Source organism: Phoxinus phoxinus (genome assembly GCF_949152265.1).
Source record: "Phoxinus phoxinus genome assembly, chromosome: 24".
NCBI lineage: Eukaryota > Metazoa > Chordata > Actinopteri > Cypriniformes > Leuciscidae > Phoxinus > Phoxinus phoxinus.
Genome location: NC_136899.1, coordinates 16,488,772 through 16,505,302, shown reverse-complemented (window position 1 = coordinate 16,505,302; position 16,531 = coordinate 16,488,772). Strand labels below are relative to the sequence as shown.

The 16,531-nt window shown below is 38.0% G+C and overlaps 2 protein-coding genes across 2 annotated transcripts in view; both read left to right on the top strand.

Moving 5' to 3' along the window:
* Window positions 1-1,000: 1,000 nt before the first annotated feature.
* Window positions 1,001-15,428, top strand: pxdc1b (PX domain containing 1b). Its single transcript, XM_079600935.1, has 5 exons — window positions 1,001-1,992; window positions 7,459-7,550; window positions 7,701-7,815; window positions 11,969-12,080; window positions 12,853-15,428. The coding sequence occupies exons 1-5, from the start codon at window positions 1,743-1,745 to the stop codon at window positions 12,980-12,982; spliced, it is 699 nt and encodes a 232-aa protein (XP_079457061.1). The 5' UTR covers window positions 1,001-1,742; the 3' UTR covers window positions 12,983-15,428.
* Window positions 15,429-15,644: 216 nt separating this feature from the next.
* Window positions 15,645-16,531, top strand: part of acad11 (acyl-CoA dehydrogenase family, member 11) — a 69,865-nt gene continuing 68,978 nt past the window's right edge. Inside the window, exons 1-2 of the mRNA XM_079600928.1 lie at window positions 15,645-15,839; window positions 15,944-16,043. Coding sequence (XP_079457054.1) covers window positions 15,715-15,839; window positions 15,944-16,043 — 225 coding nt within the window. The 5' untranslated portion in view covers window positions 15,645-15,714. The remainder of the gene's footprint in view (window positions 15,840-15,943; window positions 16,044-16,531) is intronic.

Here is a 16,531-nt window from a genome sequence, read left to right as displayed (position 1 = left end):
TTCTGCCTTAATTAAAACCAGCTATTAATTACAGCTGACTTTATAAGCTTTTATATGAGGCCATTATGATTGTTTAGTTTGTTTCAGACTGTGCTGAGGATATGATAGTGTACTGGAAGCACTCAACACGCATCAGAAATACATCAGTGAGCTCTCATGCCAAATGGGCATAACTGAAGAAAAATAACTCTCTGTCCTTCTCGTCATCTTTCTCTAAAAATTAAAAGATCCCTAATGACCTGAAAGGGCTGTTTTTTTGGAGGGAAATTACCATATCCATCGTTTGACAGCAGAAGAGTGTGTGTTTTATGCAAAAAATTCAAAGTATAAAATAAATAACTTTAATTAAGTAAGTTCTCAACAATCTAGCAATCAGAGCTTATCAATGATATGTGGATACCAGCAGCATTGGGATCAGGTGAGCAGGTTTATTTTCGAAGAGAATCAGCCAAACCTAAAAGAGGAATAGGAAGTAGTAGGAATTTAAAATAATAATAAGGAAAATACGGAAATTGTGGATTCATGACACAAATTATTTATCGGTTTTACTGATGTAATTGCTGTGATAATGTGAAAGTTAATTTCATTTATTTATTTTAAATGAATCCAGTCAAGTCATTTTATTAATTTTATCGTGTGCTTTAATGCAATAGAGGAAATGTTTGGTGCTAGTATTTTAAAATATTTTATTTCTGTGTTTTGTGTTGTACTGTGACACCTCTTGACTTCAAAAAAAGTTACAGAACACGTCTACCTTCATTGAAAAAAGATGTTAATTTAACATACATAACTTGTATTTTTAAACTAGGTAGCCTATTTAGTCCCAACAAATATATATATAAAAAAATATATATATATAATCGGACAACTTCCCTGCATTACAAAAATAATATAACTGTATTGTATATAGTATATAGTAAATTATTTTCATAGATTTTTATAGATTTTAAAACGACGTTTTTTTAAATGACTAGACTTCCCAAATATAGAACACATGCTCACACAGAATGACGTTCACTGGGTGTGAGTGAGTGATCAGTCTCTCTCTCTCTCTCTCTCTCTCTCTCTCTCTCTCTCTCTCTCTCTCTCTCTCTCTCTCTCTCTCTCTCTCTCTCTCTCTCTCTCTCTCTCTCTCTCTCTCTCTCAGATGTAAATTCCTCGCATAGCGCTTTGTGTGGAAGTGAATAAGAGGGAAGGAGGGGTGAAGACGCAACTTCTGCCAATAGAAGGAAACGCTGTCTTTTTTTATGTCTCAAACTCTCGGCCTTGTTTTCGGCGTCTGTTATTCACTCTGCTCAGCTGATTGAGTCTGTATTTTTCTGAGATTAATAACATCTAATGGTAATGGGACTAAAGAGGCTCAGTTGCCGATGCGTAGACTGCAACTGTCGCAATCCGTTATATTAAGTTGCATCAGTCATTTAGGAGAACGCGTAAACTTTTTGATGGATAGATGTGCGTAATTTGGGATAAACACGCGACGTTTTGGCACCAGCCACCACGCAAAAGAAAAACAAACGGACTACAGAAATGTTTAGGATATTTTAACTATATCACATATTTGCGCTATTCTTGCATATCCGTCGGCCACGTTTGAAGAGGTAAACGAATCGAAACCTTCCTTTAAAGTTAATTTAAAGGCTTTTTAAAATGCGAATATTTAAACACGTAAATTTGAGCGACTTAAATGTTGTTGAAGTTGAGCAGAACATCCACAGAATGCTGGAGTGAAGGCACTGAAGATGGCATCGGCGATTTTTGAGGGCACATCCCTGGTGAACATGTTCGTGAAGAATTGCTGGGTTAACGGGATCCGCAGGCTCATCATTAGAGGAGAGGAAGAGGAGTTCTTTGAAATAAGGACTGAATGGTCAGACAGAAACATCCTTTACCTGCACAGAAGCTCCTCGGATTTGGGAAGACTTTTAAAAAGACTCCTGGAGTGTTTTCCCGAAGACAGGCGAGATTTATCAAAGTGTCCTCTGATAGTAGGTGGGTGCAAAGTGTTATTATGAATAAAGTGCAATCAGTTCTACTTGACCAACTTTATGCTATTCTATTCTATTCTATCATATTCTATTATGTTGTTCAAATCTACTTATTTGAGGTGTAACGAAGTACAAAAACAAATTCTTAACATTTTATCATTTGTGTTGACTTTTACTATTATACGTCACTACATTTTAAAAGAGCAAATTGATACTTTTACTAAGATGTATTTCTTCAAACCCTTTCCTTACATCTGAGATTGCAAAGCTAATATATATATATATATAAATATCAGCCAAATAAGCTAAGCTCAATTCCATTTCTTTGAATCTGTCATTGATCTGAATGATTCATTCTAATCGATTTCTATTTAGGCTATTCAACTCTACCATGCTGTCCTGTTCCTCTAAACTCAACTAATAATGTTTACTATATACTCAATAATCTAGACTGTTCTACCCTATTGTACTCTAGTCTACAGTGCTCTGTTTTTCTCTTTTCTGCTCTATGTCCATACCAGATGAAAGTAGAATTTAATATTCTACACTATTGTAGGGCTACCATAGGCCTACTCTATTTTACTACTCTATTCCTGGGCTACCATACTCTATTTTACTACTCTATTCCTATACCAGACGAACATAGAATTGGATATTCTACACTATTGTAGGGCTACCATACTCTATTTTACTAGTTCCCTACTCTATTCTGCGCTATTATACTTTTCCCTAAAATGAGAAAAAAATGCGGTTGTCATCTTAAGAAGCTATTTCTACCAGTTTAAAACGACTTCTGTTGATTTAACAATGTAGTAAGGTTTATTCAGCCATATTAAATAATATTTGTGTCTAGAATAAAGCCAGTTAATTTAGCACATAATGTAACCTGACAATGGATATTGTGTTCTAATTTCAAAATTAAGTTTTTTTGTCCACCAGAAAAGACCCACCCGGAAGCAAACACTTTTCTTTTTTTGTTTGTTTGGGGACAAGGTTCAAGTATTCGCACTGGACTAGATACAGTGACACACAAACCAGACCTATCATGTGGCTCCTTGCTGTCTGACACAGATGAGTCAGTGACTAGCTTTCTGAATATAGAGCAGTCTTTTTTTATTTATTTTTTATTTCACATTCCAAGACAGGCCATAAACATTATGGGATTAAATTGTAGGCTAAAATTACAATTTAAACCTACATAACTGCATTATTGCAGCATAACTGCAGTGCTAAAATTTCAAATTGGCCCAAACTGTAACTGTCCCATGAAGCACTTAAAAATGACTCCGACAGCTATAGTTCAGCTATAGATCAACTATGATGCAATTGGGTCAGCTTTCTCTCCTCAGTAGTCGCCTCTCATACAGTGTCTACACTGTTAGGACGTTGTGATCAGTTTGGGCAGATATCTTCATTGTGCAAGATGAGATGATTGTTAGGTCTCATTGTGAAACAGTAGAAATTGTATGGTTCAAGTTTTTGTGTGAGTTAAAGATATACCATTAGTTTGTAGTGTTAAACTACTTAATATAGATCATAACACTGCTTTTAACACAGTCAAATGACATGCAGAACTCTTTTAATCAGACATTTCAGACTAGATTGTGTGACATGGCATCTGGACACATGGCACCCTGCTCTGGGGATTTGTACTGGCATGCCTTTAAATGTTGGCGTGATGCCTAGCACATGTCATCTTGTTTTGGGTTGGTGATTTTGTCTTTGTCTGTAGCCTCTGAAGCAGAGTCGGTCTTGGAAACCATGTGCCAAAGGGCTTTTATATTGTGGCTGCAATGCCTGACAGAATCCCTCAGACAGAAATAAGCATTCACAACCTTTGAAAACAAAATCACCGGCACCCTGGAAACAAGACAAGAAGGAAATTACTCACTTCCTGAATATTTACCCTTTTCACACCTCTTTCACTGCTTTTTTTGTACATTTTCCTTTGTGGTGATGTGGTCAAGATGTTTTTAGATCCAGAGTTCGTGTCTTGACAAATACTAGTTATGCTTTATGTTTGTGTTAGTGTTATACAAAAGTATGTTCATTGTACACCCCCTCTCTTCATTGTCCATTCCATTACAGTCGCTGTATGCTTAAGGTTCAATTTGCATAATGTTTCAGAAGTGCAAAAATTGCCCAGCACTAGCACTGAATGGATTGGCTCTTTCTTGGCTCAATCTTTGATTCCACTGACTCACTGCTCGTTTTTGAGTGAAAAAGCATAATTTTCGTAACAAGTGCTAGCTTTCTCTGTCATGTCATTATGGGGCAAATGCTATAAGGGGCACCTCCTAAATTTAGCCCCCCTGTCGATTCCGTGACCACACACACATGCACACAGAACACACACTGATTCTTCAAATCCAGCTTATTCAGTTCAGGTGTTTGTTTGCTAAGTGATTTTTGCCTTGTGGATGATATATAAAAAAATCTCATAGACTGACATTAATTGATGGATCCAAGCCATATCTAGGGTATAGAATGTTAGTCTTGGAGGTGGGAAACAACCCATTTTAGCAGCTGTATAATGCGACCATCATCAACCATCCAGAACTCTTAGCAACCAGCTAATTTAGCATCTGCAAAACATCATCATACATACTTACAGCTCTGTGAAAAATGTATTATCTCCACGAGTGATTATGATACCGCTTCAGTACGTTTTGTGTATTCTTATAGAAACTTATGGGGCAAACTACATATAATTATACACAATCCGTAAAAAAAAATGTGTTGGGGGGAAAATGACATCTTTGATGAGATAATAATTTGCTGCAGTTGCGCTACTCACCGTAAAACCCCCAAAATAACACTGTCAGCTGGTTTGAAGCCGCAATAAAAACATTCTAATAACATGCCATTTGCAATGGACTCTGATGTAATGTATTACTGTTTTGTTTTTTACTTTCGTGAAAATGTAAAATTATTTCAGGGAGCTAACCTTTACTATCTAGTGTAATAAACGACACTTTAACGCTTTAAAACTATAGTTTAGAACATATGATTACATTTATGCAAAGTTGAAAAACTCCACTTATATATATGTTTTCCATTTGAAAACATTAGAGCTTGTAAAACATTTTTTTAAGTGGGTAGCACTGTCGCCTCCCAACAAGAAGGTCCCCGGTTCGAGCCCGGCTGAGCCAGGAGTCCTTTCAGTGTGGAGTCTGCATGTTCTCCCTGTGTCAGCATGGGTTTCCTCCGGGAGCTCCGATGTCCTCCACAGTCCAAAGACATGCATGTTAGGAGGATTGGATTTGCCAAATTGTCATTAGTGTGAATGCGTCCCAGCACTATTGCTGGGTTTTGTCAGGAAGGGCATCCGGCATAAAAAACCCCTGTGCCAAATGAAAATGAGTTTGAAGCATTCACTGCAAATGTGTGGGAATAACGCTAGGAAGATGATTAATATTTTTGTTGCAATATTTTTATTGTTGTGATATGAAGGTGAATTTGATCAATAACAGAATTTGCATTTCAGTTATTGGACATAAAAACAAACAAATAATGTATTAGAAAAACATTATCGGTCAATACATTTAATGTGCTAACTCCTAACCAGAACACCCTGGAAACCATAGAGTTTTGTATTTGATTTTTTAAAACTTAACAGCAGATTAATTTCTTAAAATAGTTTTGTTCTTGTTATCAGTTGTTAGCCAAAACCTTTAGAAATGTAGCTTTACTTCTCTTACTCAATCTTTGTGATTTTATCAAAGTCTGCTTTTGCTGTTTGGACCACTGATGCAAACATGCATCTCTAGATAACTCACTGCAAAAATGTGCAACAGTCTCAACACGGCTATGTAGATAACGTGTTAATGGTTTACAGATGAATCAACATGAACAGACATGACTAGATGTTTTTTGCTCTTATTTCTCTTTTTCTGCATCAGACAGGTTTCTTATGAAACTGTTTTGTTGTTATCAGTTCTTGAGTTTAGGACATCTCTTTGACCTGCTTGCTAAGCCACATCATGCTGGTTGTTTTCAACAGCATCATGCACTGAATACTAAATTATGTTATATTATAGTGTTATATTGTGTCTGAGGGGCAGTTTGGAAAATGTGAATGCTGGTTTGGGGAGAATATCAATGAACTCAGTGAAAGACCAGGTGTCAAAATGGTGTCCCCCATCTGTTTGGTGTGTATTAACACATGGCTCCTCTTTTGTTATTCATATGGAAACCAAACCAAACGGTGGCAAAATGGAAATGGATCAGATATGTGCTCTTTCCCCATAGGGAGAATGTTGACGTTAGAGAGCTTGAGAGTGTCTTTTTAAACACACAAACACAGCAATCTTTACATAGGCTTAAATCTTTATCCCACAGGAAACGGACACTTCCACAGCAAATCCTGACAGGAAAAACACCGGAAGAGCATGGATATCTGTTCCGACAAACAGTACAGTTGGATTAAGTCAAATATTAGCTGGTGTCTTCTAGTTTGGGAAAGAGAAATGTCTTCCTTAAGCATCTCATATTTTCCTAAATATAGATGATTTACTGCAACATGAGTGTTGTTATGCTTCTGTCTACTCATGGTGCTGAAGTGTTTCTGTCCACATTATAGGTCAGTTATATATGATTAGTACAGTGCTGTACAGTGTCTTATGCTTTTTGTTTTTTAATTCCTTAGAGTAATTTTTTTTTAAATTTGTATTTCTGGTGTGCATAAATGTGTCAAGTTAAAATAAACACAGGGGAAATTATTCCATGTTTTATCTGTCAGCAAGCCAAATCCTCTGATTTGTTGCCTCTAAAATATTTTCTTTCAGGTGTATGATAATAGTAAACATGGGAGATTTTAAAAGACACAGCATAACTCATCTAGGGCTGGTAGAGTCATTATGATCCAAAGATGATTTAATGACCTCAAACCTCTATACTGCCCTTATGGGTGATGTCATCAGCATGAGACATTAGAAATGAATAGTCATTACATCAGTGTGGAGTTTTGTGGAGTCTTTCACAGCCTGAATAAGGAGAGGCTGTTGTGTAACATCTTTGTTTGTGACTAGAGAATGTGGGTGTTTTTGTCATCACCATCTTCATATTTACAGCTCTGGGTTGGTCTGGATGATTAGACGTCCATTCGTCATTGTTTCCATTATGACTTTCATTATGAATCCATTAAAAGTAATTCAATCTATTAGATGATATTCGGATTTATTATTGTCCATTAAAGTATTGTTAATACAAAGGTCAGGACCTTTATCAGACTTGCTCACATTTAAATCAACCTTTTTTTAAACAAGACTCTGTGGTCTCTTACACTGTATGGGGCCAGATAAAGTTGTTTTAGGTGTTGCCTGAAAGTTATATCACCACAACTTTGCCTAAACAGCACAATAATCGGAATGCTTGTAAATGCAGAGGTAAAGTAGTCAGAGGCAGAATACTGATCTGATGTAAAGTTCTTAGAAAGGTCAGATATGCTGATATGTTTGTGCTCTCACAGGTCTTGTGAAGATTAAAGAAGCAAGAGACATTGAGACAAAGCTAAATGAAGTGGAGCGACTGTTGAAAAACACCATTAACATGCCCTGGAAGGTAAGAGATAACTGATAGGTAAAAAGGGTAAATTGTGACTGCAACAAACAAGAAGCATGTATTGTTATTTTACTTTATTACCTGAACATCTTCCTAAATTACTTACTAAGGTCTTATCATAAACTCATAGTAAAAGGATGTTTTTCTCAGTTTTCTAGGTCAGAGGTTGTCTTAACATTCTTTGAACGCTCGCCGCTAGATCAGGTCCTGAGGAATGACAATGTCCACAAAATTCAGCCATGCTTTCAAAGTCCAGTTATATCAGGTAGGTTTTTAATGTTAAAATGCTTGTTAATATTGATGCATATTACATTATTACATTATATATGTCAGGGTTGGGGTGAGGCGAGGACTCAATTTGATGAAACAAAAACAAACTAAAACAACCCCAAAGGGTACCCCAAATCACCTCGTGCACTCACAACAGACGACAAACACACAGCATGAATGTCGGAGTTCTGACACAAAACCAAACTATGCCGCAGTGCCGGGATCTGAACACCACGTCCCGCACCCAAAACAGTTCACATATAGAAGAAGAGCGCACGGCTCAAGCACAATCAAAACCGCGCGCTCAAACAAGACAAGACAATACAGTGCTCTATTACAAAACCAAGAATAAACTAGACATAAGTGACAGAACCCTGACAATATAATATTAATATAGTATTGTTAATATAATTATTATATTATTATAGCTAATGCAACTAATCAACCTACTGGTTTGGAAACATTACTATTTTTAATGTTTTTGAAAGAAATCTCTTATGCTCACCATGCCTGCGTGTATTTGATCAAAAACACTGAAAAAAAAGTCTCATAAAACGCTCGTAACGACTGTAACCCTGGTTTCCTGAAGAGGGAATGAGACACTGCATCGAGACGCTGTGGGAACGCCCCTGCGTGATTGCGTCATTAAGCATGGGTGAATTCAGCCCAATGGCATGACGGATCTTCATAAGCGGGTGATGTCACGATCAGGAAACTAAAAAGCATACCCGGAACAAACAGAGCTAGCTTCTGATAGGCTGAAGCAAGTCGACCACAGGCATGCATGGAGTATGGCAGGGCGACGCAGCATCTAATTCCCTCTTCAGGGAACCGAGGTTACAGTCTAATAAAATAAAATAAAATTCTGTATAAAAATGTATAGGCAAGACAAGTATTTTGTTTAGGCATGGTTTGTAGGGAATTTACAAACCTGCGCACATATATTCAAATGCGCATAACTATATAATTAATTCTTGATGCGCACGTGAGCGCCATCAGCATTTATCACAGGTCCGTGTTTAAAGTCTGTTTATAGAGAACGGTGTCGTCTTAGTGGCCCCTAATTTAATAACAAATGATCATTTCGATGGAAGTTAATCAATCAAAACTAACTTTAGCTGGAAAATAACATTATTCAAGAACCGCTATAAAGCCAAAACAATCTCTGTTACCTTAAATTATACGTTTATCTCTGTAAAGCTGCTTTGAAATAATCTACATAGTTAAAAGCACTATATAAATGAAGATGACTTGACTTGACTTACAGTCGTAACCTTTTTTTTTTACTTTTAAGGGAACTCGAGCTGCGTCGAGACGTTATGGGGACCTTGTACCCACGCCGCCGTACTAGCAAGCGCCTGTCCTTGTGAAATCGTTGTCCACATTAAGACAAAAATCACTCTAGACCCAGGAATGGAGCCTGCCGCATCACAAATCCTGTCGGAAAACAATTCTGTCATTAGCGTTACGCGATGACATGGAGCCCCTAACACAGGGGCTTGGGAAAGAAACCAAGTTTTTCTCCACATAACCAAGGCAAGTAGGCATCGCCGCTTGACCTTGATCATGTGAAGTGGGTTTCCCCTCGGGGAGAACCCCTTGGTTTTGAGACACCACTGCAGGGGCCTGTACAGCAGGCCAAAAGGTTAGACTCAGCTGCCATGAGACCCAATAGTCTTTGGAACTGTTTGACAGTGAGTTACTGGCCTAGCCTTAATCCATTTACTAGAATCTAATCGATACTAGCAGGAGACAGATGTGCCTACATCGTCGTCGAACATTGTAATGCCTACACGTCGTCTATGTAATTCAACATGCGAATGCCCTGGAGTTGCAGTGGAGCCACAGTTGCATCCATGAAAGTGTGGAGTGATAAAGCTAGGCCAAAAATAAGAACCTGATATTAGTACGCTTTGCCCCCAAAAGCGAACCTCAGGAACTTCCTGTGTTGTGGAAGGATGGAGACGTGGAAGTATTCAGACCTTGAGATCTATCATGATAAACCATATTTGTGACACGATTTGCTTTTAACTGAGCATCTTGAATTTGAGCTTCTTTACAGATCAATTTAGATGGCGCAGATCTAAGATCGGATGTAACCCTCCATCCTTTTTTGAATCTATAAAGTACCGGCTGTAAAACGCCTGTATGGCCCCCTTGTCCAGCAGAGCCTTTACCTCTTGCTCCATAACCAGAGCCTGCTCGGGGTCTACCACAGTGGGTAGAACCTTGTTGAACCTGGGCGGGCGAGACCCGAACTGAATTCTGTAACCCTTTTCTACCGTCAGCAGGACCCATTGATATATATTCTGCAGTAGTGTCCAAGCTGCCAGAAAATCTACTAAGGGTACCAGTCGCTCAAACTGGTCTCTGGGGTTACTTGAACAGTCAATTCGGTGCCCTGTGTTGGCAAACCAGCAGGCAATGGCCGAAATGACTGCCCTGAGACCCTCCTCAGAGGGGGCAAGCATCCTACCGCCGCTAGCTTTCCGGGCGGACACTGGGGTATGCGCTGGCAGGAGGGGGTTGGCACAGAGGGGAAATGGGCAACGCATAATGAGGTGTTGACCACTTTCCACTGGAGGGAAGCCTGACACTGAAGCCAGCCCTCAGCACTGGTGGCGTCAGGACTTCTTCGTCGAAGCATTCTTAGAGATAATAATGGTCCTCAGATCCGCTTTATCCTTCTGCTGCTCTGTTTTTGCTGCGTAGCCTTAGAGACCTGAGGGCGGTGAGGAAGAAACTTCTGGAATGCCGCCACCTGTTTCTTTGCCTCCTGAAACCTCTCGACAAGGTCAGGAGGAGAGAGGACAGCTCTCGTCTTTTATCCTTTATTCCTGACAGATTTAACCACAGGTGCCTCTTTGTGGCCACTAGGGCTGCCATAGAGTGGCTGACTGACTTGTCTGTCTCCTTGGTGGCCTGGAGAGATAAAAAGTTCTCTGATCACGTCAGTGCTTACTTTCTTGCCTTCATCAATGTCTCTGAGCAGGTCATCCTGGTATGCCTGTGACAACTGACATTGTATGCAGACATGCCGCGGCCTGACCTGCGGCTGAATACGCCTTACCCACCAGCGCTGAAGTGTCGCTGAAGTGTCGCACTGAAGCCACTAATGGCTTAGTTGGTAGCGCTGAGGATTTCAGGGACTATGCTGGCTCAGGGGAGAGATAGCTCGCAAGAGTCTCTTCAGCACTGGGCATCACTGCATAGCCATAGTGTTTCAACACCATGATGCTAATAATTGGAGGTCTGAGAGCTGGAAACACATTACGATACGGGTTTCTACGAGGTGTGGAGGTCAGGAAAAAATTACAATCCTGACAAGGAGGTTGTGACCTAGATGGTAAAAATCTTTCATCTAACTTGCTTTTATGATGAACCTCCTGTTTTTCTGCTGGCCAGTCATTGTTAAGTTTGGCTACAGCATGGGTCACAATCTCTGTGAGCTCCTCATATGCAAGAGAATGAGGTGGCGAGTCCTCGGTATCTCCTGTTTCGATACTAACAACATCCAACTCCTCAGAGCTGGATTATTGCAGTACTGGAGCTTCACCCAGGGCGGAAGAAACCACAAAGTATGCTTCCAGACCCTGAGATAAAGCACTGGACCTGGCAGGTGAGGGCAGAGAAAGGGCTGGGCCCGTCTCTAACCCCTCTACCAGGTCCATTTGTGAACAACATGACCTGTTTCCAACTTTGATAATAAATCAGCATATTAGAATGATTTCTGAAGGATCATGTGACACTGTAGACTGGAGTAATGGCTGATGAAAATTCAGCTTTGCACCACAGAAATAAATGTAATTATTATATATTAAAATAGAAAACATTATTTACATTATTTTAAATTGTAATAATATTTCACAATATTACAGTTTTTCTGTATTTTGATCAAATAAATGCAGGCTTGAGGAGCATAAGAGACTTCTTTCAAAAACATTAAAAATAGTAATGTTTGGTATATATATATATAATGTCCGGTATATATATATGGATATGCACAGGTATATGCACAGATTCACATACTGTAACTGTTTACTTGCTTATTATTATGTTCTTTACAAATAACAAAAAATAAAATAAAAAATTAGACACTTTTTTTTGGAGATCATTTAATTTCTGACCATTCATTGACTTCTCTACAGAGATCATGAGGTCTAATGGGTTTTGCCTGGCGAACACTGAGACCATTGTGTTTGATGAGAGCGTTCCACTGGACAAAGAGAGACCCTCCTCCACTGACTCAGCCCAGCACTCGTAAGTGCCTGACATTCCCTCTGTGTCATCCCAGTCCAATTCTCTGAGTACATAGATATAACGGAAATGTATAGTTATAAACTTTGATGTATTAGACACTTGATTACATTCACACAACATATTTTTACACCAGCCATTGACATTGGCTTGATGTAATGTTTTCCTTGAGTGCATAGTGGTGTCACAGACAGGAAGTGGTACTTCCTTCCCTGGGTGTGAGTAGGAAGCTCTGGAATGAAACTCAAGTGCCTCCCAATTAGATGTACATTATTCCAATCATACATGATATACACAGTTCCTCATTACATCCTGAACACTGCTGTATTAAAGGGATAGTTCACCCAAAAATGTAAATTCTGTCATTATTTACTCACCCTCAAGTTGTTCTAAACCTGTATGAATTTCTTTCTTCTGCTGAACACAAAAGAAGATATTTTGAAGAATGTCGGTAACCAAAAAGTTGATAGCATTGACTTCCATAGTATGAAGAAGAAAAAAAAAAACACTATGGAAATCAATGGAGTCCCATCAACTGTTTGTTTACCGACATTCTTCAATTATCTTCTTTTGTGTTTCAGAATTTTCATTTTTGGGTGAACTATCCCTTTAATACAGCAGGTGAAGTCTTATTAGAATTAAAAATAAAAACAGCCTTTTTAGAGTTATGCCTATAATGTCTTAAAAATGGTCTAGGCAGGCAGCTTACTGGGTTTTAGTTATGTTGTTTTCCTATCATTTCATAATTATTGTTTATAAATCTCTGAAAATGCAGGTATGATGAGGATGGGAGAGAATCTCTGGATCCTGTGGATCAAGACCTGAGTGACGATGATCCTGAAGCTTATGTCACTAACCTGTCCTACTACCACCTGGTTCCCTTCGAAACGGACATCTTGGAGTGATGCAGACTATTCTGCATGGGTGGACATGTATAGGGGGGCACTGAAGCCCACCTCTATGATGCAGATAGCCTGCATGACATTTTTGCCAAGCGATGGGATGTGCTGCAGTTTAGAGGATAATTCTGATTGTGTTTATGCTGCAGGAAGTCTGAATGAAGAGATCACCACTAGACGCAGACTCTGTCCATCAGATTTTGTGGCCTGAGCCCACAATGATACTGTATTCACCAACGTGCCTCATTATTCAACCTAGAGTCATGTTGTAGACAAGACAATATAATAGGAACCGACAAAAAAAAAGTTGCTATTCCTGGTGCACAGATTGATGGTGGCCTGAAAGATTTTATTTTTATTTTTATTTTTATTTAAAGTCCACAAGTGTACCAGTGATTCATTTTTTTCAAGGCCCAATGCCCAGAACCTGCCTGGAAAATTATTTTTCTTATTCAGAAATAGTCTGCGCTATGAGAATCAATCCTTTGGCTTTAGTGGATGATCTAAAGATGCTCCTGAAGAAGAAGATTTGCATAAGGGTTTATCAAAATGGAAGGTTGTGATAGTATAAGAACTTTAACATAAAATGCTGATTCAAACAACCAAATCCTGAAAAAAAGGACATATGTAAAATGAAAACCCATTTCAACACATGGAACCTTTGTTTCTGTACAAAAATCACTGCTTTATTAATCTTAACAGCCATTTTTGCCTTAGTGCTAAAGACGTTGGGGTTAGTTAAATTAAATTTGCCAATGTATAAAGACATATTTCTGAAGTGAATTTTATTAGCTTGTGACCTCTCTTCTACTCACCGAATATGGACAGTAGCTGAACTTTCTTCTTTCCTCTTGAACACAAAACACTTGCATACATACTTGCTCATGGCTCCTACTAGGGATGCGCCGATCCGATATTCAGTATCGGTATCGGCTCCGATACTGACATTTTTGCCGGATCGGGTATCGGTCAGACCAGGCCGATCCAAATCCGATATTGTGCGTATACTATTCTGTGCTATTGTTAAGCCCCACAAAAGGCACAAAAACATTATAAAGCACTATATTATAAGTGTTCTGAGGCCATTATATAGTATAATGTGAGATATAAATGAATATTTAAGTCATTAAATTCAAGATCACATACACTTTTCCCTCCGCTGCGGCTGTCAGTCATTCTCCATTCAGCATCAAACAGCGCGTCGCGTTCGGTTACGACGGTCAACACGATGAAAAACTCTCTCCAAGATGATTCAATGTTACTATAATTATACTTGATCTGTAGATATAGGTCTATGGTTTTGCATTAAACAACTTTATCTTGCCGGACTTTATTGCTGTACCTTAACTACTTTCTACCGGGTGTCCGATATTGAATTGCAGGTATCGGAATCGGTATCGGAAACAAAAAAGGTGGATCGGAGCATCCCTAGCTCCTACTTACACAAATATACACACACATGCACAAATACATGCATACTTTGTAATACAGTCTTGTTTCCCTGCAACCCATGAGAAAGTTCTACTCTTTGTTTAATTCACGTCACAATTTTTGGTGCTTTAATAATCTTTCCCAACTTTTAAAGCAAATAGTTAGAATAAAAGTGATCGCAAGTGTGAGACATTTGGTTAAGTAATTGTGTTTGAGATTATATTTATATATTTTTGCAAAATGCAAGTAATGATAAATTGTTTTATTCTTCAGGATGCATATAATATATATTTTATCACAGCCTCTGACCATCCTGTCCATCATGCCATAAAATTGTGACTCCCTTTTGCAAATCTAAACCTGGATGCATGTGAGCAAAATGCCAGAGATATCACTGAAGTCTTGTTGGACACAAACAAACACAAGAGCAGACGAATAGACTATTTGCATAAAGTGATTAAAGTAGGTCTACATGGACATGAGCAAATGCATAGCACATTACAGTACATATCCAGTACAAATGATTTTACAGAGGTTATTTTTTTGTTCATTGGAATTTTAATGATTATTTTATTTTTGTAAGCATTGAAAATAACTATTTCACATTGTTTCACGTTGTAGATACTGTACTTTTATATGCTAACATTTTTGACTGGGGTGAAGGACAGGTGTGCACCACATCATCATGTATTGCTATTGGTATTTCATACAGTAGCCTATATTTGAAATGAATTACAAAACTTGTGAATAATTTATTAACAACATGCCACTAAAGCTTTTGTGTAAATAATGATGAGTTTGCGTTATGTTTTAGATTGTTTTCTTCTTCAGAATCCTCAGGTTATAATATCAAACTAGCTCATTTAAATCAACTTTATTCACAGAAAGATATTCATAGCAAGTTCATATGCAACCCTTGATTCCACAAATCACATCTTTGGAAGTATGTGTTTGGGATATTGATGATGCTGTTTCATTCTGAAACAGTTGTTTCACAGTTGTTACATTTTTTTAAGAAATTAAAAAAAAGAAAAAAAAAATCTGAAAAAAAGAAAAGAGAAAAAGAACAAACACAAATGTTAGAAATATTTATTAACTTTTTTCTAGGACTTAGGACTTAATTTCTTTATTAAGTCCTAAGTCAATGCTGCCATCTGCAGGACATTGTAGAGTGCTTCCTGTACCACTTTTGAGAAGTGGGACTTTTATGATCTTTGTTTTCTCGAGTAGTTGATGACTTTTATTTTGAAATCTCCCGCAACAGTTTGAATCGTGAACTTTACTTCTCAATTTCATTTAAAGTCGTCATGGATCGCCAAACCACCGCTGTCCGTCCAGAACATCGATTTGACACCAATAACTTGAAAAGATATTTATCAGGGAAACTTGACAGCTTTTCAGGGAACAGAACTTTAACTGTGCAGCAGTACATGTAAGAAATCTCCCAACACATCTCATTAAGATGCACATCATGCAATCAAAACCGATGCTTTGCTTGTCTGTTATTGTATTATTTTATTTATTTGTTTTGAATAGAGCTGGTCAGTCCAACCCAACGTTTTACATTGAAACTGCAGACAAGCGTTATGTGCTCAGAAAGAAACCTCCAGGAGAACTGCTACCTGGAGCTCATAAGGTAGGCTAATGTTATCGTATTAGTGTACAAAAGCAGGGTAACTGATGCATATTTATAGAATATTTGTAATGGTGAGTTTAATACAGCTTAGTTTAGTCAACCAAACGCTGTTGTGAACATGCAGAAAGGACTTTGACACCAATTGACTGTACTTGACAACGCAACAAATAATTGCATGTAGCCTAAGTTAACCAGCAGAGGGAGACAGAACCAAAGAATAAAATGTGCAAGATTGTACACATGTTTTTTTTCTCTCTGTAAATGCTTTACACTTTTTCTATGCCAGGTAACTTTTAACAGTTTTTTTTTAATTTTGTCACGTTTGTCAACTAACTTTTTAGTTTATGTTTAAAAGGCAAAACCGTACAGATTTCTAATATCTGCTGCCATAAAAATATGATTTGCTATCTATTCCTATAAAAATGTCTAAATTAGTGCATTTTGGATAAGACAGGTGGATATTTAAACATTTTTATAACAAACTAAAA